Below are 23,631 nucleotides of genomic sequence, written 5' to 3'. Positions count from 1 at the left end.
TTTTTTTTTTTTTTTTTTTTTTTTTGTAGCTCTCCCATGCTAACTCTGAATAACTAGGTCCATGTCTTATTTAACAGCTTCCTCTGCAGATAGCCAATTGGTGGAGGTGGCATCCCAGTTTACCCATCCCAGTTGATTGAAGAGCTGTGATCAGGAAATGTCTGCTTGTAAACTAAGATGAGAACTTGAAGGAGGCAGAGTGTGTCCTGTGTAGCAGTGGACCCTCTAGAATCAGATTGCAGTGATTCACACCCATGCCCTCCCATTGCTAAATTGCTTATACATCTTGAACTCGCTCTGCCTGTGCTCCTATTTTCCTTTGAAAATGAGGAAAATAGGAGAACCTATCACATGGGTTTATTCTCAGTTGTGCTTTTTAAGACAATGCATGTAACTACTGGAATACATCAAAACCCTCAATAAATGTCAGCTGTTATACTTGAAGAATTAATCAAGGTTTCCACCCTTTTCACTGTTAATGTGGGCCCTAAGGAATTGTCTCTGGATCATTTTTACATGGAATGTCTGTTCTAAAATATAGGTTGGGGACTAGAGAGATAACTCAGTGGTTAAGAGCACATGCTGTTTTTGCAGGTGATCAGAGTTCAGTTCACAAGTGTCTGTAACTTCTGTCTCAGGGGATCTAACACTCTCTTTTGGCTTCTGAGGGCACTGCACGAATGTGGTACACATATACATGCAGGAAAATATACACGCATGAACATAAAATAAAAATAAAGCCTTCCCCAAAGAAATATAGGTTGCTTATGACATCATGCTCTTCTTGCGTATCTTCTTCATCACTGATCCCATTGTTTTTATTTTAAAGATTTATACTCTGGGAAAAAACTGTCCACCTGTTTGATGTGAGTACTTTGAAATGGAATATTAGCCAGTAGACTGGAATGTAGGAGGATGCTACCAAAAAGGAAATTCAGATGCTTCAAATGCACAGGCTTTAAAAGATACACACAGAAGTGTGTTGTTGTTTCCGTGTTACTCTTTACTGCTGAGTGACTCACCACACTTTTTTCACTTTCTGTTTCTAGGAACTGTCTTCTTATAAGAAGCAAGGACCTGGCTTGCTGAGCAGGATGGGGCAGACAGTCAGAGCCGTGGCATCGTCCATGAGAGGAGTGAAGAACCGGCCAGATGAATTCATGGAAATGAATAACTTCATTGAAACATTTAGCCAGAAAATTAATTTAATAGATAAAATATCTCAGAGAATTTACAAGGAAGAAAGGGGTACGTGGGGTCACTGAAGACTGGTCGTACAGATGTTCAACCTCCTTTGGAGCTTCACTCTGGCTGCTGTAGTCTGGTGTGGTGACACTGTTAGGATTTTACCTGGAAATCATGGCTCCTGCCCTGCCATTATTGAAATCTTTTCAGAAACTGGAGACATGGCTCAGTCTTTAAGTGCTTGCCAGGGTCTGTTTGAATCAGCAACCCTAATGTAGACCTTGAAGCATATTATGGAGACTGCTGCCCCATGAGAGTCATAAGGGTTCATGAGAGCATAAGAGTTCATAAGCTCTGAACTTGCTGGTAAAGAGGTCGTTTAGTAGACTTGACTCTTTGTGAAGGCAGCTCAATCCTGACAGACAGGCTTTCTAAAGTGGAGCTCTTGTTTTCAGAACAAATGTTTCTGGCCCATACTGGATACTTCTCACTATTTAAGATCAGGAGGGATTGCAAGAGGGGAAATCTTGATCAAACCATAGTGTATGAAAAACAATTTACAAAAAAGAAGAGAAGATATGAAGCCTGCTTAACAGACCTGGAGGACAAGATTGCATGCAAATTGATGGAGAGTGCTTTAGGAATTTCAGAGTCTAAGCTGTGCAGGGCTTTCATTCATACCCGCATCAGGAAACATTTGAGGGCAGGAACCAGCAGTCTCTCTTTGGATGTTTTTCATTTGGCACTTAAAAAAAAAAAAAAATTGGTGTCCTTTTCTTTTCTGCTTCCCGATTTATTTGGCAGAATTCTATTGACCACATATTGTCTTGTTTCTCTGCTGTGAACTAAAGAATGGCTTACAGCTCTACCTGCCCCAGACCTCACAGTATACTTGATACATATATTACTAGTTGAATTCCAGGGGAACTTACTAAATGTTGGCATAGAGGTGTGGTTTGAATGCTGTGTAACTTTAAGAAGGCTCAGTAGTGAAAACAGCCACCTAACAATAACCATCAATGCACACACATACCGAGAACAGAACTGTTGACATTTTTGTTTTCTATTTTAGTGCTGTTACTCTTTAACAAAGATGAACCTAGACTCAGAAAAGAGAAGTGAAGGAGAACTTAGAGGAAAATCTTTATGCTCATGAGCTCACTCATATCTCTAGTGTTTTAAAACTTCTTGAGTTCACTTGATCATAGAAAAACAAAATGTGCTAGTAGTAGCTTCAAGTGGCAGAATAGATTTCAGCGAATTATGCTGGGAGGAAAGAAGGTTAGATATAGAGAATATCATTGTCTTTATGGGAATTCCTCGAGAGTATAGGAAGGAGCCCTGCTGTTTTGCTTAGGCTAATGGGTAGTGATTACTATTGAAGAGTGTATATAGTTAAAAGAAAGGAAGAAAGATAGATTTTGTTTAGGGCTTCTTGGCTCTGATATACTTAGATATAATTTTATGATAAGTGGAAGTTTATAATAGCTATGGTGGTTGTATGAAATATTTTTCCAAGCCTGAACAGTGAAAAGGACATCTAATTTTGTTTATACTTAGAGAGTAGCACTTCAAAAACTGTCTTGTCCATTCTAGGACAATTGGTTAGTTAATGAATGATAATATAAGCATTTGCTTATATCCAAGTGTGAGAACTTGTATAGAATGAGACAAAGTCCCATCATATTATCTATTATATAGGAATTTTGAAAAGCAGTTATAGGGGCCGGAGAGATGGCTCAGCATTTAAGAGTGCTTACTACTCTACCAGAGGCTGTAGGCTCACAACAGCCTGCAAATCTAGGCCCAGGGGTCCCAGCACCCACTTCTGGTCTCTGTGGGTATCTGTACACATGTAGCATATACTTATACAGTCAACCAAATGAACACAAATAAAAATAAATATAAAAAAGTATAAATTGGCCGTCACTTTTTTGTTTTAGATTATTTTGATGAAATGAAAGAATATGGCCCCATTCACACTCTGTGGTCAGCATCAGAAGAAGACCTGGTTGACACATTGAAAGCCATTGCCAGCTGCATTGACCAGTGCTGTAAGGCCACTGAGAAGCGGATGTCTGGCCTGTCCGAGGCCTTGCTCCCTGTTGTCCATGAGTATGTGCTTTACAGTGAGATGCTAATGGTAAGTCCCTCTAACAAGAGTGTCTCTGCTATTCTCTACTTGATTCTATCTCTGTGTTTCTACCACTCTTTCCTGTCCTAGTGGGATATTTGACAGGTAGATACCCAAGAGATATCTGTTCACTATATCCATGAATCAATGGCTGGAAGACCATGTAGGCAGAGATCGGAATACTCAGTAGCAACACCAACAATTTGTATGATTGTCGTCAATCCAAAGCATCCTTGATCAAGATTTCCTTAAGGACCAGTCTTCTAACATTTAAGTGCCTTACCTTAAAACATTTCTTTTGTATGCTTTGTAGATTTATCTCCTTGAGAGTTACTCTCCTGTATCATTTATGATTTTAAAATATATTTAAAATGTATTATGTATATTTTATGTAGAAAGTGATTGAGTGGGGTCTTGATAGCTGCTTTGCCTTCAGGCAGCTTCTGAAATGAAATCTTTCAAGTTAAAGTTTTCTCTTTTACCATTTGAAAAGCCTTTTGTTCTTTATATCCACATTTTACATTCTTCTTCCTCAGTTCAACTTAAGACGCCAGATACTTGCATTTGGTAATGCTGTCTGTAGTGCCAGTGTTTTTGTCCTGTATTACCCTGTGTTCTCAGTATGCTGTACAGTAAAGTGAGCTCCTTCTGGTGTCTAGTGTTTTAGAGAGAAGGTGGAGAATAACAGTGAGGGATATAAGTGTATATTCCAGTGTAGCCCTTCTGTTGATTGTATTTTTTTCCTCTTTACTCTTTGAGGGGCCTACCACCCAACTTCCAAATAATCACATGGAGACTTATTCTTTCTTATGAATACCTGGCCCTAGCTTGGCTTATTTCTAGCCAGCTTTACTTAAATTATCCTGTCTACTTTTTGTCTCTGGGTGTTTACCTTTCTCTATTTCTGAATATCTTTTCTGTCCTTCTATTTTGTGGCTGGCTGGGTGGCTGGGTGGCTGGGTGGCTGGGTGGCTGGGTGGCTGGGTGGCTGGGTGGCTAGGTGGCTGGCCCCCAGCATCCTCCTCTCCTCCTTTTGTCACTCCTCTCTTTTATCTTTTTCTCCTTCTCTTTATTCTCTCTGGCTGGCAGCCCCACCTATCCCTCTCCTGCATAGCGATTGGCTGTTCACTCTTTATTAGACCAATCAGGTATTTTAGGCAGGCAAAATAACACAGCTTCACAGAGTTAAACAAATGCAACAAAAAAGAATGCAACACATCTTTGAATCATTAAACAAATATCCCATAGCATAAATGAATGAAACACTTCTTAAAATAATATTCTACAGCAGTTTACAGTCAAGACCATGACTGATTTCTAATGTTATACACCCTTGATTTCTAGGAATCTTTTTAAAAAAAAATTGTTTCTATCTTGGTAAGAAAAGGTGACATAGCCTTTTAAACATGAGGTATTTCTCTTGTTTATCATGTTTAGGCTTTCTTTGAAAGAGTCATGAGATCTTGTGTGAACTTTTCAGACTTTGATCTTACCTGTATTCTGGGAAGTCTTCCATAAACAATTACTCCTTGCTTATCAGAGAATTTCTGAGAAGTCTCTTCTTCCTCTTCTTCCTCTCCTTCCATTTCCTCAGCTCCTGCTCTTAGTTTTCTCTCATTATTCATATCTTCATAATTCTTCAGGTAAATCTGATTTGTCTGTTTCTTTCCATCACTTAGGTGGTATTTATCTATCCCCATGTTAAGTCAAGATAGAAATCATAAAAGCAAATTCTTGTGTAATTAAAATTCTGATAAATCATAAGAGCCGATAGAATGAATTATTATATAACTCCTCAATGTTTGAATTATTTTATAGTCACCTATGAAATAATCAGTAGTTTTTATAGTACATTTATGCTTCTGTTTTATGTTGAGATCTTTTCATGTGAGTTAAAATAATCAATAGTAATATCTTGATGAAAATAATGGTTAAAATTGTGTAATCTTATAAAGTATATACTTATATTTAAAAATCTATTTATGAATGTGAAGCACAGTACAAAAGCAGACCTTAAGTATGTGGGACTTAATTATAGTACAAATCATTTGGATTAGAGGCAAAAGAGGGTATCTTAGTTAGGGTTTCTATTGCTGTAGAGATTCTCCATGATCAAAGCAACTATTATAAAGGAAAACATTTAATTGGGTGTAGCATACAGTTTCAGAGGTTTAATCCATTATCATCATAGTGGTACATAGCTTTATGCCGGCAGATGTAGGGCTGGAGAAGGAGCTGTGAGTTCTACATCTTGATCTGCATTCAGCAGAAGTCTGTGTCCCATTGGCCCAACTTGAGCTTATAAGACCACATAGCCTACCTCCACAGTGACACACTTCCTCCAACAAGGCCACACCTGCTCCACAAGGCCACACCTCCTAATAGTGCCACTCCCTATGGGCAAAGCATTCAAACATATGAGTCTATGGAGCGGGGGCATACCTATTCAAACCTCCACAGAGGGGTCTTGACATTAAGCAAAGTAAATTTTATAAAAGCATTTGTAATAATTAGTTTGAGTTTTCTGTTGTTTTTGTTGAAATTAAGAAAAATGTTAATCTCTTTTTAAATATTTTTGTGTCTTATATAACATATCTTTATTATGCATAATGGGCTTCATTATGACATCTTCATAATGCATATATTTTCATCATATTCACATCTTCATTGCCCTCTCTTGTCCCCCTTCCACTCCAGATGATACTTTTTCTTCCCAACTTCTACTTTCATGCCTTGTTTATTGGTTGGTTAGTTGGGTGATTGATTGATTGATTGATGATTGATTTGATCCACTAAATTTCAGTGGGTTGCTCACTAGAACAAGGAGGTGGTGGTTATGGGAACATGAGCAACTTATTAGTGGTAACATCACCAAAGAAAATTTCTCTCCTTTTTCTAACAAATATTAACCGCCTATAGATCCTCAAAGACAAATGGGGCCTCATGAGCCCCTTAACTCTAGCAGCTCTTAACTGCCCATGAATTATCAGAGAGAGTTAATTCTGCTCAGGGAGAAGCTTGATTCAATATGTCTCTGGACACATATTTAACCCAATGTCCCCTAGTTCTCATTGAAAAGCTTCAGAGCCATGTTATTTGACTTCTATGCACTTCTTACCAAGTCTAGATGCTTCTCTCTGTAGAATGTCTCTCATGTACTACACCTCTTCTGTCACTGGTGGAGTTGTTCACTTACCCAGAGTCAATTTTTATATTCCCTTAATTTACATTGTTAAGCCCAGGGAAAGATGACTACAAGGAACAAGTCCTCATGCCTTGTGAGAAAATTGAGTTGCCTAAGGAAAGGCAATGTGAAAGACAGGGAAAATATATTAAAGGTGTAGATGGGTCCTACATTTGCATTGATTTGCAAGGGTGTTTTAAGTTTAAGAACATTGAAACATGAAGTTATAATTATTCAAGGGTCAGGACTGGGCTATCAGTTAACCGAAGAAGCCATGATTTCTCATCAAAGCTTGGCTAATGGATGAATATTTATACATACTGAGCTGCAGTGAAATTGTTAAGATGTGAATGCGTGTTCCAGCTGTGTGACTTGTGCTGTAATTGGTGGTTTGATTAATTGTCCCTTTTGGGTCAAATGAGATACTCCAATGATTATAGATATTTCCAGGTTAGTGATCCAAGTGTCCCCTCAGATGCACCAGTATATGATAGAACATGTGTTTTGGTTGCTCTCATTGACCTTTATTGCTTATTTGTTCTGGTCTCTGGTCTCTTTGAAGAATTTGCCATCAAATATTCAGCTGCATGTAATACTTAAACTGATAAAATGTGCATTGGGAAACCTAATTAAACATTTATAAAATAATTTTAAATACTTTATTACAGTTAAGATTTTAAGAGTAAAGAAACCTACTCTATAAAAATATTGTAGACTCAAATGACTGATTACATAAGAAATATATTCTCCATGATTATTTATATTCTAAAATATAAATAGTTGTTATGGGCAAAGATTATTACAGCAAACCCCAACTTGATTTATACTTTCTTTTGATATGAAGGGTGTTATGAAAAGAAGAGATCAAATACAAACAGAACTGGATTCCAAAGTTGAAGCTTTGACCTACAAAAAAGCTGATGCTGATCTGGTATGTTTTTAAATTTATTGATAGAATCATTTAGAAGTCACTGTCTAAAAATTGAATGAAGGATGTAGAGCTTTGTTGTGTGGTTGCTTCTAAGTATTCAACAAATAATATTCAAGTTCTTCTAAAAATCGATAACATACTGTTCTGTAAGTCTCAAGCTTAGCAGTCATGTTTTCCTGCCTTTGTGGCTTGCATTGACTTGGGCTGTAAGGAAATACAGAACTATATTTTCAACAGGACACACTGTGTTTAGACGTGGGTGTAAAATGTACTTAACAGCATTTCAGATCAGTACTCAGTGGGAAAAAAATGGACACTTAGCAAGTGTCTTGGCAAATTAATTCCTATTTTAAATTTAATCCCTTCCTTTATAATATGGGAAATTTCACTTGTGAAATTGAACATGGTGACAAATTCTTTTGTTTTGCCATCATGGGGAGACCTCATTATCAATACTCAGTTTTAATCAACGTTTTTTCATACCACCTGTCCATTTTCTTCTTTCTTTCTTTCTTTCTTTCTTTCTTTCTTTCTTTCTTTCTTTCTTTCTTCTTTCCTTCCTTCCTTCCTTCCTTTTTTCCTTCCTTCCTTCCTTCCTTTCTTTCTTCCTTCCTTCCTTCTTTTTTTTTTTTCTGGATTACTCTATAGAAATTGAATTTCTGACATTACATCATTGTGTTCACAGCATTTTAATATTTATATTTTGTTGCATTTGCATATTTTCAGCACATTATTACCAGAGTAGAATTCCAATTTGTACCTTCCTGACTGAGGAAGACTTGGGAGAGTTTGCCTAAGTCTTTGCTGTTTCACACAGTAGTTTGTGTTTCAACACAGTAGTGTTGGAGTGGGTGCTGTTGTTGGTGGTGGTCCACACTGCTTCACAGTGAAAACATATAAAGGGGATCTGACGCATCTACATGAACTTTTATTGGATGTTCCATGAAGAATGCCTTTATAGTTTAAACAAATACTTAGATTGGCACTGAATAGATGTTGAGTATACCTGATCAAATTGGTGGTGAGGGAATCCTTCAAAACCCCTGTACCATCCTCAACCTGACCTGGTAGTGGGTTTGATCCCTTCCCCTTGCTTTAATCATTTTATAGAATAAAATTTTATTTCCTGTTTCCTTCAACATCTCCTATGTCCTCCCGAACTCCTCCCCTGCTTTGCTTCCTCTCCAGATCCCCATGTCTTGGTGACTGCTCTGATCCACAAGAACTTACTACAGTCTAAAATCTAGACATCTTTACAAACCCAGTTTGAAAAACACTGATACATCATTAAAATCTCACTGGGAACTTTAGTCTTATTTCTTGATTCTATATAAAGTTTCCAAACTAAAACTGTAGAGAGGAATTCATCAAAGAGGATGATGGGAAATGCACAAATGGAGGAGCTTAGTGATCAAAGGAAGAGTTAGATTTGTCTTTACATCATGATGAAGGAAAAAGAAAATAAACATAAAATTAACCTTTTTCCTACAGGTGTGAATTTGTGTCTATGTTATTCTCTTTAGAGTCTACTGGAAGGGAAAATATAATATCATTTGAAAATTAGGATTTTTTTTATTTGTTAAATTATTTTAACAACCATTAAGACTAGTGCTTAGACAAAATTTTCTGCTTGTGTAAATACTATAGACTTTAAAATTTCCAGAAAATAATAACATGATTTACAAAGGCAGCATTTGTTCAGGATGGCCCTCCCTCCTACATTATGTTTTTTTTTAAAAATTTAAGTTGTTTAATTAATTAATTTATTTGTGTGTGTGTGTGTTTGATGCCCACTTTATTTAATTCCCTCATAGTTGCTATAAAATTGGAAAAATTTTAAAATTTAACTATTCCATTATGTCCTATAACATTTGAAATTAAGGTTTGAAGTACTTGTATTTAGTGGAAGCATTACAAGTTTTTTTTTTTAATTGATGTCTACTCATTGACATGTTTTAAAATTTTACTTTATTACTATCAATACAGATCTGTGTAGTTTAATGATTTGTAAAATTTCCCATTTACATTTGCAAATATTGTGTTTACATGTCCTTTTGCTCATCACATAGATATGTCCAACCACAGTCATGCGCTTTATACAAACTGAAATCCCTGTGTGTCATGATACATTGTTAGCAACCTTCCAGAATCACCCACAAATGAATCTGTGATGATTGGTCACTGGACAACCAAAAAGATGCTGCTTGGAAATATGCCGGATGGGTGTCACCATGGAAACCTGCCCTTGTGATGTCCTTCTAAGGAGCAGGCCTTTGCAGTCACCATGGCGACCCTGGCAGCGAACTGAATATAGCAATCTGCCTGGTTGTTTACCATGGCAACTGAGACAGGGCCACTTTGGAGATGGCCTGGGGCCATTTCTATGGAGACCTCCTGAGGCTGCCTTCAGAGGCTTTATCTAACCCACTTCAGGGCAGGATGCCACATGCAAAGCCAATAAGCAACAATAAGCACTTGTAATGAGATGCTAGATGAAATGAAGCTGCTACCAAGTATTCAAAAATTAGGAGGATAAAAATGACTGCATATAAAGACAGCAGCAGAATATCACACAGAGGTCAGCTGCATACATCAGGTTCCCATTAACTGGGTTGGGTGGTATGTAATACAAGGCTCTAGTCTTTTTTACATTACTTGTAACTGTATATTGTGGCTAACTAGTAATGGTTCTATGGCCACGTTTACTCCTCACATAGATATACCCACCACAGGCAAGTTTTTATATAATCTAAAACTGACAGTGAATTCTTGAACCTACTACCCAGCTTATTGTAAAGTGGCTGCTTTTTAGAGTTTGTGGTTTGGACTTCTTATCTCAAAGCATCAAATGAATGGTTTCAAAATGACCTGTGCTTCCTAAAGGAAGAATGCTCATTTCAAAGTCGTCAGCTGTTTATTGAAAGTTTTGTTGTTTATGCTTTGGAATTAGACTTACAAACAAATCTTAGAGGACAAATTTTCTAACTTCTTTTAGCTTCTCTTTACACCATTTTTTTTTTGCAGAAATTATTAACACCTTTGTAATAACCTTGTTTAAATATTGAATGATACAATGCTAGTAAGTTGCTTACATTATAGCACACACACACACACACACTAATTGTTAGCTGCTATTATTTTGATGCTATGGAGAAGTGATACTTGTGTTAGGTCCTGTATAATGACAAATACATTGCTCATTGACATGCAGGAGAATACATTATGCAAAATGGATATTATTAAAGGTGGTATAAGTTCAAAAAGCATGCCAAGTTGGGAATCTAGATATCTAGATGGATGTGTGGAGTGAAGGGTCCAGAGGACTGAGTGAGTGTGGCTCACAGGAGGATGGAAGCAGGTGGGCAGGGAGCCTTTCTCATCAGATAAAGAAAGGAAACTCCATATTTTGGGCAGTGTAAATCTGGTGAGATCTTGAACTGAAGAGGTAACAGTGGATTGCAGAGAAGGATTAATGGGAGACAGGTAGGTGAAGAACAGATTCCTTGTGACCTCATGGATGAGAGGCTGCACTAACCTGGTCATTTCTAGCTGCCACGCGAGCGATGGTGTGCATAGTATGATGGTGGCTGTTTCTCAACGGAGGCTGAGAAGAAAGAAAATCAAAAACAAGTTACAAGGCAAGATATTAAGTAAGAGACATGTAGAGCAGTAATCTAGCTCTAGACATATTCTCCAGCACAGTGATCTACATTCTACCATTCACTACTTAACTCAATGCCTCATTTATACGTGATCTGAACTATACACTTAGCTATATTTGTGAAGGCGTAGAATAGAAATATGTGAGTTCTAAGAACAAAGAAAATATTACATAGAATCTAGCATTTTTTCATCTGCAACTAAGATAGTTTGCGTTCCGATGTCTGTGTGTTGAAGGTGAAGAAGTAAGAGTAGATACGCTTCGCGTGAGCTGGTGTAGCTATTTCATGAAACCTCAATGAGGATGATGAGGAACAGATGGCCTGTTAGAGCCCTGACCTCTAGAAGAAGATAGCGTTCTCCCTGGAACTGAAAAAATCTTGATAATCCATTGGTATAGTTTAACATGACGTAGATAAGCGTCGAGAGGACTTACACAGCTCTCCATCAAGGTACTATAGTTAATCTTTCAACCATTTAACAACATTTCCTTCTGCTAGGCAAACGCTCATATTCATTTTCTAGAACTATCTGCTAAGTCCTTTTCTAGTTTGGCAACAGGAGAGGAACATAGATAAGTTCAGAGCCTTCGTTGTGATCTAATCTACTTGTAGAGTACCCACTGTAACTTTGTAGTCCAAAGAGGAGACTCGATATTTATACACTTTATGATACAATAGACCCTACTAAGCGGATTGGATTTATTTTTTTTAGTATAGTGTATCTCTCAGTGTGTCCCCAGTAACGATAACTGTAGGAAGCGAGTGTTGTTCCCACATGATAGTTGCAGTTACTAATACAAATAATGATAATATTCTGCACTTGCGTCTTGAAACCATCAAAGAGACCATGGAAATGTTAAAATAAGTATGTGAGAGGCTCGAAGGTAGAACAGTCGAAGCAGACATTGCATGACTGACGATACTATTTACATTTAAAGTATGAATGGAATATATCGAAAAGAGGCAAATCCTGGAGTGAGGAGAGAAAGGCATAGAAAGAGAATGTTAACAGTGGAATATTGAAGAAATCGAGGATGTTGCAGATGTGAAGGACTGATGTGGATAGTGTGGAATGAAGAGGACTGCTAGTGGGTTCAGGGTTGTCTTTTAGTCTGATTAAAATAGTTTTGGTGGAGTCATATCATAGACTGTGGAAGATACTATATTTAGTTATTAGCTAAGAAACTATTGACTGTACTACTACAGAGTTAAAGATAGCTAGACAGGCCAATATCAGTGAGGTTGGGTGAGTGATGTCGAGAGAATACGAACAATAGTAGTGGCTTGCTATATCCCAAAGTCATACATTAAATAGGCTGGGTCTCAGCTTGCTTATGGTCTGCCTTCGTGGAATGAGTGTGGAGAATATGCTTTCATTTAAGGAAGATTATAGGCTGTACAGAGCAAAAAGAAGAGCTGGTCAGATTTTACAGTGTCGCCTGTAGATGGTGCATATTAGTTCCAGTCCGGTGTCAGTGAGGAAGAAGCGTGGAGTGAATACGATAGTCCTCTCCAACGACTTAAGTAGAATAGTCCTTCCGTTCCATGGACAGGTAAGTAGACTTCGATCGCCAGTCCGATGCAATCTCATGCTAATAAATGCGCACAAGAGTCTCGAGACCAAACCATTAAGTCATATTCTGGACATGTTCAAAACTGTGAGCTAAAAATAAATGTCTCTTTTTTGTTGATGAATCAGTTTTCGAAACATAAGTGACAGTTGGCACTATACCACCGAGCAGGCATGGAGCAAGAGATGAATTATTCTTGTTATATATTTGCAGAGTCATGTATCTTTTATCAAGTTTTTATTGAACTTAAGTGTATGAGGAAAATGTATTTCAGGATCATGAGAGAATTAATTTCATAAAGGTACGCGATGACGATACAAGTCGCATAACCTAGCAAGAAAGGTCTCTCCCTACTGACTCTGTAAGTTCCGCTGTCAAGAGAACCCCCACTAGGCTGGAGCTCGTACCTATTTCTCTATTTGCAGGACAGAGACAGTCCTAACTCAGAAATTCTAGCCAACCTCTTCGTGATGACTTGAGAAGAAATCTAGATGAATTGTGCTAACAGACAAATGGGCTTCACTCCTAGCTGTCTTATGCAGTCCACACCGCATGGTCCCCAACATGCACTTGAGACTGGTGGGATATCTCAGTGAGAGGCTCTTATATGTTTGCGATGGCAGAATGTCATGCGACCAGCTAAGCTGTATATAGTGTATAGACATATCTCTATGATGCATATGTATTAGCGATTAATAATGAATTAGGAAGCAAGCGTTTTTTTGAAGGCGCTCATAAGAGCAAAATTTCTTCAGCGGAAGCCTATTCTATTATGGCTAAATGAAGTCTCGCGAAGATGACATAGTGACCGCAAAGCTATTTCTCCTTTATTTGCGCGTCACTTTCTTACAAAACTCTCTCACCCAGCGATAACATGAAAGAGCTTCCGAGGTGCCTCTAGAAAGATAGTGGCGTGTTATTTACACTCTCCACCCCATGAAGAAACGCGCTTCTTAACCCTAGCAGAAAAGACACCTATAGACTCTCAAGTTGCATGCGCATCTTCCCGACTCGAACTCAGTTGTATGGCAAATGCATGTCCGAAGTGCTTTTTAATCTATAATTCATTTTATGTGGGATGTTGCGAGGAACTGTTGCCAAAAATAGATTTGTCCTTTGGGCAACCGAATGATGAGATTATATAGTTTGTGCATGCAACAGGTCTACAACTGGCTCTTGTTGGCGACGTGCATATCATCCGTCCGAAATCTATTGAATTCGTGTAATTGAGGATGATGATACAAGTTCTGGACGGAGCATGTCTTCACTTCCCGTCCAACTAGCTGTCAGTACACTGGACATGGAGAGTAGAGATACGTAGATATAATTGCGCATAGGGACTTTGTGTTTAGAACGAGGAAATAAAGTATCAATTCTTTACAGATGGTAGAGGCAGAACCCAGAAATAAAGCTTATCAGGTTTCCAATGACATTCTATCTCTTGTGTGCCTTAGTCAATTTTGAATCTGATCTTGAGCGGCGAGGTAATGTCATGCCTATTGTCTTCATTTCTGGCCGTGAATCAGCCGTCCAAGAGCAACGTATCCATTAGCATTAATTCAGGCTATGTAACAGCTTGCCATAAGCGAAGTATGGATCGTGTCTATGTTCTCAGAAAAGCGAATGTTTTACCTCATCCTCAGAATGGTATTGCGTGTGTGAGCTATAGATTATCCGACACTCGCAGCTCTCTTCGTGAATGCTCAGATGATGATGAGGTGGGAAAGCGTAAATATGCGCGACAAAAGAGAGTGAGCACTATGCCCACATCCTGCGTCCTGGATATTGATAAGGAAAGCCAGAAGCAGCTGGGAGATTAAGAAGATTTAATGTAGTGAGATGCATGTTTACCCTGACAGGAGCAAGGAGAAAGACGCACTGTTGTTCCAATTAAGTATATGTGCAGCAGATCTCGCTCCAACACATCGTGAGCGCGGTCTCGTATACCGGCCACAGATGCTTTTGCGTTCTTTTGTTTTCTTTTTAGTTCTTTCTATTTCCTGAAGGTATCTTCTGTAAAGTTGCGTACATTGTGCTCATGGTATTTCATTGCAGACATCCTTCTCGATGATCCTAGCGTGGTGTAAATGTGTGTGTTATCTATAGAAGAAAGACATTTAATTGATATAGTGGATGTGCCAGTCTTACAAGTGTTGCAAGAAGTTTATAATGACTGAATGCTCAGCCCATAGTTGTTGTAGACAAAGTGCGATTCTGATTGCAGGCAGAATCGTGGGGTGTTCTGTGCTGTGTGAGTCAGTCAATTCTATTAATCTCGTGGTACTCCAAGACAACAGGAAGAGGTCTGTCATACTAAGGCAAGATTGTCTCTTACTGAACCTATTAACTTGCCATTCTAGACACAACACACGCTTAAGTGAGCTTTCTCATCGATATACAGCGCGCGTCTGCGCATCGCTGTCCCCCTAGCTGCCTGCGACTGCACAGCAGTAAGTGCTGCCAGCGTCTGCTCTTTGGTTGCCCTATCTCCTGTCCACTGGCTCTACTTGATATTGACAATAGTTGCGAGAGGGTCCTTGAACTAATCCTAACCTTATCAACTCCATTAGCGAAAGTGCGCAAATAAGTGGAAGCCTCTTTAAATACTTCAGAGTTCACACCATGAGAGAATCCTCAGGTCTCATAATTCTAATCTATAGTCCATCTCAAGTCCATCTTTTTAGTATCGTGTGTGCTCTTTAATTATGGAAAATGCTAATGGTTTACTCAACAGAATTATCACTCATCTATTTCTCGATACATCATATGGGAAACAAATATTTGAGAATACCACTCAAGTTTAGTTACTATTCATCAAAAGGATTCATACGGTAAAATTCATACTGTCCGATCTAGTGAATCCATTCGGACCTGGACATTTGTTGGTGAGGAGGGTTTTCTTTTTTGTTTTGTTCTTTCTTGTTTTTTTTTTCTGTTTCAATATCATTGCTGGTGATGGTTCTGTTTAAAATTAAAATCTCATCTTAGCTTAACTTTGGAGGGCAGTATTTTCTCGGTCTCAAGAGTGCTTTTGTAAATTCGAATTTCCATTTTCTGTGATGTCTGGTTCTTGATATGGCTTATAGAGATAGTTATAGCGTTTTGACTTATGTCTTTTATCATCAGACTTCATTCAGATTATCTGTCCTGTAAAAAATTCATACACCCTTTTTCTAATATTTTAAATAGCTTAACTTTGGTCTATTTCTTGATGTTTATGTACTCCTCTACAGAATAGAATTATTGAATCATAATTTTCTACTTTATACTCTATACTTAGGTTATAGATAGTTTGTGTCCCCAAATGGCCATTGTGACAATGTCAAGATCCTAGTCATCAATTATTATCTCTATGAGAGCTTCATACATCTTATCGCACTCTTAAATGTGTTTCGCACTTAATGACAACCGAGTGTAATACTTCTAGAGTGACTCGTTCTATCTACTTATCTAATCACAGATAGTTAATAGCAGTTATGTAATTTAAATTATATTTATATCTTCTTTGACCTCTAAATATATAAGATATTAGAATGATACGTGGCCTGAAAGACTACTCCTATTTCAAATAGTTGGTAGCAGCTATTCTTGATTCACATTTATTAACATAGCTGAGTGGGCGAATAAAAAAAAAATATGGATGAGAGTATGCTATAACAAAGAGGTCCTCATCAGCCCTCTCCCAGAAGAATGTGCCAGGAGATGCCGTGAATTCCTTTCCTTTCAATATTCTTTTGCTAGACTCCCATTCAACAGTTCATTGGCTTGACTTGTAGTAAATTATAGATCCTACTTATAGAAACGTGTAAAAGGCAGTTTTAGAGAAAACTCTAATGAATCTTTGATGAAGGATAATGAAAGCTGTCCACAAACAGGAGGCTGCTGGGTCTGGAATTGCTACATGGGTGTTTTCTCTTAGTCATTTATCTTTGTGCTTCTATCACTTCTAATACAGCAATCCCTGAAAAGGGTTTGAAGCTGAGATCTTAACTCTAGTCCCAGGACTGCATGTGCTGGTCGCGAACATAGCATTTTCTGGCAGCAGTCATGGACTGACTTTGTAGTTTGGGGCACATTTCTTACACTCACTTGTATCTTCCTCAGCTACGAGGGATGTGAGTGAAGAGTATCTTCCTAGAGTCCTCTCAAGCCATCTTATTAAAACCTCTAGCCTAGTTCTGAGCCTAAGTTGGCTTGTAAATTGAAAAACATATTAGAAGAACTTTTTTTTTTGGTGTGTGCATTGTGCTTTTCATTCTTCTCCATCAAAATGTGGAGAATGGTAGCTGCATCTTTGCTTGTTAGAGTTTCACAGTGTTGCAAAAGAACAGAGGGAGAAGGGGCCTGAAGTGATACAACACAACGCTCAGTGATACAACACTTGCCCAGCACCAGTGTTTTAACTGATTTTTTTTTTTTAAGCGAGGGAGGCAGGCTTCAAAGTACTAAACTGTATTTCCTCAGTTTCCAGCTAGGCACGTTAGCCAGAGGAATGGCACTGTAATGACTATTTTCATGCATCTGGATTTAGGCAGACTGTTCAGACATTGTGCTTGGGGGCCTGGATATTGTTTTAGCTAGGCCACTCTTGGTCTTATGTCATCAGTGTACAATAAAGGCCATTGGAAGGCATGTCACAATTTTGCCTCTGCTCAGCATTGGCAGCACTGAGCATTTTATCACTTTCCTGAGGACCCATGAGAAAGTTTTCATTCCCTCATGGCAGCGGCAATTGTGCTTCCTGTCTTTTAAGTGATGGCTTCAGTTTCCTCACATATTGACTTTACCAGCTGATCCAATCTCTCTTCTCAGCCCATGTGTTGTATTAGTTGCCAGAATGGTCATCAATCCATTCGGATCTACTGTTGTCTGGCACATGTTTCCTTTACAGGTGGCATGACTACAAGGTCAGCTTTATCTAGTCTTATTTCCATGCTTAATTTCTGTTGCACTTGAAAAAGATCTTCATTTATGTATGTGTGGGTAGGTGCTTCAGAGGCCAGAAGAGAGCATTAGATTCCTGGAGCAGGAGTTACACATGATTGCTCATGTGGATGCTGGGAACTGAACTTGGATCCCCTGCAAGAGCAGCAAGTGCTGTTAATGGCTCAGCCATTCCTCCAGATCCTGTACTTCTGTCTTTCTCCTCTTACTGTTTTAACCCAGTGGAGAACAATTTCAGGAATCATGCTAAATCCAACAAGGAGCATCTGAAAAACAAATGAACAAGAACTAGAGGTTAAACTCCATATCATCTGCAAGACCAATCATTTTATACAGCATATCCATGACCAAGTTTTTTTTTTTTTTTTTTTTTTTTTTTTTTTTAAGTTATTTCTTTGGGAATGCACAGACATAGCCATTTCTTTTGCAAATACAAACTTAAGCCCTGAATGGCTCCTGTCACTTTGGCCCAAATCCTCATCAGCAGATACTTGAGGGGGAAAAAGTACTTCTAAAATATTGCCAAATGAAATTTATGTATGGCAGTTACTGTTTATTTCTTTGGGCAGGGAAGGGAGGACCTGATAATGTGGACAGTGGCCTCTGTGTGTTTGTGGTGGGAGAGTCAGGAAGGGGTGAAGGCCAGCACAGATTGGAGATCTTTGTTAAACCTCATTTTCCAATGCAAGGTCTCACGCCCTGCCTTTCTCCAGAACCCTTTCCCTTCCCTGTCTTTACTGCAGTAGTGAAAAGTAACAGATGGAGAAGTAAAAAGTTCTTCTAGTTTACAATTCTAGCCTTATTTTTTTTTTTTCAGTATTTAAAGCAACCTTCTATGTCTGGTATTTGGATTTGTGATTTTCTTTGTGGGATCCTCCTGCCATGAGAATAATAGTTTCAACAGCTGGCCTATGCAGACACTCAACAGAGATTCAATTTCTTTTTAATTTAAACATTTTGTTAATAAAAAATGTGCCCTGAGGGTCTGTCTTACACATCTCTTTCACTTCCAGCTCTGCTTGGACACTCAATAAATATTTGATTATGCTTAGAGCAATAACACACAAGGAGCCAGGAGCCTGCAGAGGGCTTTGATTCTCTCGTCCTTAACTTGTAACCTTAATTAGACATTAGCCATTCTTTATCTGTGAACACCCAGAAATAATATTTCCTCTAAAGAAAGTTTATTTTTGAAACATTCACTTTTACATCTAGAACTTTGGGTAATAAACATTTGCTAAGTTACAGTACAAATGTATGAAATACTAGATAATAATATCCTAAAATACATCTTTTAAAGTATGACCAACTTTATTATTTATTAGTATTGATTGTTTTTTTAAAAAAAGGAAGTCAAGTTGAGCATGGCAGTATATGCCTGCGGACAGCTCTGGTAGGACTAGGACATGAAGCGTGTAAGTTCAAGTCCAGATCGAGCTTCATGTGATGAGATCTTAACTCAAAGGAAGTAAAAGTTGTTGAAAGCTTTTGTTTGTTTCCTGGATAGTCATTTTTATAGTAAGTGCATTTTGATTTTCATTTATGTATGTGTGGGTAGGTGCTTCAGAGGCCAGTCTTCAGGCATTGGGTAGTAAGCTTTTGTTTCTACTGAAACCTTTGTGAACTGGATAGCCAACTGGGGAGCATAAAATATTTATTGATAGATGTGGGGTTGGGGCAGTGTGGAATTCTCTGTCTATTCTATGTCCCTGTCCTAGGAGATCTTCCTATGGCCCCTAGTCCCATATGCTATACCTTTTTTCGGTAGTTCTATGAATTGTAGCTTGGTTTTTATTGACTTAAGAAATAATATCCATGTAGAAACAAATACATATCATATTTGTCTTTCTGGGTCTGGGTTACCTCTCTCAGAATGATTTTTTTTTTTTAGTACCATCAGTTTACCTCCAAATTTCATTCTTTTTAGTGATTGAATAATAATATCCCATTGTATAAATGTACCACATTTTTTATCCTCCCTTTATCCATCTAGTTTGTTCCTTATTTCTGGCTATTATGAATAGAACAGCAGTGAGCATGATTGAGCAGCGTTTCTGTGGTAGGATGAAGGATCCTTTGGGTATATGCCCAAGAGTGGATCTTGAGGGAGTTTGAGTCCCATCTTCCTGAGGTATTGCCACACTGATTTCAATACTTAAAGTTACTTTTGATGATTGAATATTTGAGCTACTTCGAATTGCATCTGCCTAAAATTTGTGGGGTTTGATTAAATATCTGTGTACATGTTTAGCTCTCTCGATCACCTGTATCTATTTTTAGATGACCATCTAGATTTGCCAAAGCAGTTTATGGCCTACTAATATTTTCCCTAGTGATTTGTGATGCTGCCTATGAAATATATCTGAGTTTTGTTTTATATTCAATTCTTTTGTGTGAGTGTGAGTGTGTGTGTGTGTGTTTGTGTGTGTGAGAGAGTGTGTGTGTGTGTGTGTGTGTGTGCACGCGCGCGCGTGTGCGTGTGTGTGTGTGTGTGTGTGTGTGTGCATGCACATGTGTGTGGAGATCAGTGATAAACTTCAGATTTTATTTTTCAGAAGCCACATAGATCATTTGAGAGAGTCTCTCACTGAACACCAAGGCTCCCTGATTTGGCTGCGTTGGCTGGCCTTTGAGCTCCAGGGATATACTAACCCAATGATGGCATCACAAAAGTGCACCACCATGCCTGGATTTAAAAAAAAAAAAAAAAAAAAAAAAATCCTAGCAAGCACTTTTTCCTATTTCCTCAGCTATCTTTTTTATATGCAACTCCTTTAAGACCTTGATCTCTGGGCTGCTGAGCCAGTGGTAAACAGCTAGGTAACTAACTATTCCTGTGAATGACCTCATAATTACGTGTTTGAATATAGACTACTTACTAGAGTTTGGTTTAAACTGATGTCTCTGTAGCAGGAATCTTAAAAGTTCTTATTAATAAAATCAAACCCGAGGCCAGTTATTGGGGTCAATGCTGGTAGATCAGAGAGACAGAACAAGCCACAGCTATCTCACCTTGCCAGTTCCTCAGCTGGTCCTGTTTCCTCAGACTGGAAGCTTCTGTGTCCTCATCCCAATGGCTCTCAGCTGAACTGCTGCTTAAAAGCCTGAATGCTTAACCAGCCAAAAGCCTCTAGTTTCTGGTCCTCACGCCTTATATATCTTTCTGCTTTCTACCACCACTCTCTGGGATTAAAGGCTGGCTTTCTGGGATTAAAGGTGTGTGTCACCATGCTTGGCTGTTTCCAATGTGGCCTTGAACTCACAGAGATCCCAGATGGATTTCTGCCTCTAGAATGCTAGGATTAAAGGCATGTGCTATCACTGCCTAACTAGTGGCTTTTCTGTTCTCTGACCCCAGATAAGTTTATTAAGGTATACAATATTTTGGGGAACATAATACCACCACATGTCTCCTTCAAAATACTGTCATGCAGACTGAGAAAATTAAGATACCCGATAATGTCAGAGGCTTTTTAGGAAGCAAACAAAAGCCATGATCTTTAAGGATACTCTCGGGAGAGAATCCCATCTTACAGACCTGAGCATAAAAATTATTGAATTATAGGTGGTCATGACCTTCTAGAGCTGTACTATCCAGTATGGTATACAAGAAACAGGTGCCATTTACATAAAATTTGAGTAAACTACAATGAACTACCGAAGAACTATGGCTATGGCTAGCACATTGCGTAGTTCAGAGTAGAGCATTACTCCCTGGAGAGCAGCAGTTCTCAGTCTCTGGGTCTCATCTCCTTTGGGAGGCAAACAACCGTTCCACAGGGGTCACATATCAGAAATCCTGCATGTCAGATAGTTACATTATGACCCATAACAGTAGCTAAAATCACAGTTATGAAGTAGCAATGAAAATGATTTTATGGTTGGAGGTCACCACGCATGAGGAATTGTAATAAAGGGTCACAGCATCAGGAAAATTGAAAACCACTGCTGTGGAGTACCCAATGGGCTAGCTCCATTTTAGAGTGTGCTATAATTTAAACAACTGTTTTTAATCATAGAGGAGAAGTCATTTCTCATGGAACATTAGCTCTGATAGTGATTCAAATAGAGGTGGTGAATGTCTAAAGAAACACCAGGGGAATTTCCTTAATTAAAGTATAAAATATCATGGCAATCACCAGATTCCTTTTTTGGATCACATGTGAGGTTGGTTTCCTATAACTCTGACAAAATCCCTGAGATAACTAGTGTATAAGAAGGAGCGGTTTGTTTGGGAGGGGAGGGTCACAGTTTTAGAGCTTCCAATCAGAGGTCAGTCGGCCTTGTTATTTTATTTTGGGGCCTCTGGTGAGTCCTTACATCATTACATGTGGCACAGCATGCTGCTTGCCTCAAGTGGCAGGTAAGTAGCACAAGAAAGAGTTGGGCATCCCACAGTCCACTTTCGGCCACATCTCCAGTGATGTATACCTCCTATCCGCCCCCCCCTTAAGGATTCTACTGACTTTCTATAGTGGAGACTAAGCATTCAATGTATGGGTCTTTGGGAAACACATCCAGACCTGTCACATGCACTTATATCACCTAAATACTTTTTACCATGCCATCCAACACATGTACATTTTGAAGGTATATTTTTGACCTATATTTATGTTTGTATATTCAGTCTCTTTTACAAACAGTGAATGTAATGATACTAAAAATTCTGACTGAGTTAAATGGAAATGCCTTCAAACAGCACTATGAGATATCCCACATATACACCCTCAACTTCTATCTCTATGTGGAGCTTTCTGATTAGAGAATGGTTTGGGTCAGAGGTTAGAGAACCCTAGGTCTAGGCAGAAGCTGATTCCTGTTAAAGGCTTTTTAAAATGGCTACAGGAAGCCTTAGGAAGGAAAGAATACTCCTTATCCCCATGCCTATTTGCTGTTTGCCTGTGAAGAAAATTCAAGGGGATCTCTTTGTTTCCTAGAATGGTGCTATTTAAGTAATTGGCTTTCTGCGCCCACAGTGTACCGAGAAGCCATAATTACTATTTGAAGGATGCTAATGCTGTTGGAGGCGCTGGCTTTGACCATGATTCATCAGCAGCATTTGTGGGTGTTTCCCATCTCAAGTTGTCATTTTAGAGAAGCCATTGTGTACTACTGAACGAGTTACATTTGGATAATAAATTTGCAGTAGATTTCAAGGAGAGAGGGTTCTACTTTTTGAGAAATGTGTGAATTATGAAGTATGTTGAGAAAGGTACTACTTAGCAATCACGTGTGTGCCTGAGCAGCATTGTATAATCAAGCATTTAATTTCTTCAGACACATCTTACCTCTCTTATGAATCAGAAAATAATACAATTTTATTGTTAAGAGCCCTCTTCTCTCTCCCCTGCAATTTAATTAGTGCTTGTTAAGGAGAGGTAGCTGTCAGATCGGAATTTAATTTTTGAGTTTTCTATTGTCTTCTGATAGAGTGGTAATCTAAATCTTTTTATTTAGGTATGTTATTTTCAAGAACTTTTCCAAATGATAATTTCCTCAGCTTGTCTTATTGTGAAGAGAAAGTTTTAACATTTGAATAAATTGAATGGCTGCGCTTTTACTTTTCCATAAAAGGAAATAATGGAGAAGTCGTTTAAAAATGAAAACAGAGATATTATCATTAAGCATAATAATTCTTGAATTATATTATTTTCCTTAAAATTTTGGTGATCTGTGCCTTTATGGATAGGGTGATTCACATTTTAAGTTTTTAGGGTAATTTCCAGTATTAGCGGGAAAAATTCCTCAGAGAAATAATGGAAACACGCATCAAACATTTCACTTTTCCTAAGATTATTCAGTCTTCAGAGTCCATAAACTCTCACGTGACAGAAGGGAGGCGGTGGAGTAATGTAAAGACCAGGTAGCGGTGGAGTAACTATGTAACAGACCTGTGTTCGGAGGTGGAGTAACTATGTAACAGACCCAGTGTACAGCGGTGGAGTAACTATGTAACAGACCCTGTGTATTGCGGTGGAGTAACTATGTAACAGACCCAGTGTACAGCGGTGGAGTAACTA

General features: G+C 38.4%; 1 protein-coding gene across 1 annotated transcript in view; it reads left to right on the top strand.

Moving 5' to 3' along the window:
• The window catches only part of Snx7 (sorting nexin 7), an 82,283-nt gene that overhangs the window by 29,689 nt on the left and 28,963 nt on the right, over positions 1 to 23,631 (top strand). Inside the window, exons 5-7 of the mRNA XM_028890155.2 lie at positions 1,050 to 1,248; positions 3,129 to 3,328; positions 7,348 to 7,434. Coding sequence (XP_028745988.2) covers positions 1,050 to 1,248; positions 3,129 to 3,328; positions 7,348 to 7,434 — 486 coding nt within the window. The remainder of the gene's footprint in view (positions 1 to 1,049; positions 1,249 to 3,128; positions 3,329 to 7,347; positions 7,435 to 23,631) is intronic.

Source organism: Peromyscus leucopus, chromosome 6, assembly GCF_004664715.2.
Source record: "Peromyscus leucopus breed LL Stock chromosome 6, UCI_PerLeu_2.1, whole genome shotgun sequence".
NCBI classification, from domain to species: Eukaryota; Metazoa; Chordata; class Mammalia; order Rodentia; family Cricetidae; genus Peromyscus; species Peromyscus leucopus.
Note: the sequence above shows the minus strand (reverse complement) of the source record. Positions and strands in the feature narration are given on the sequence as shown.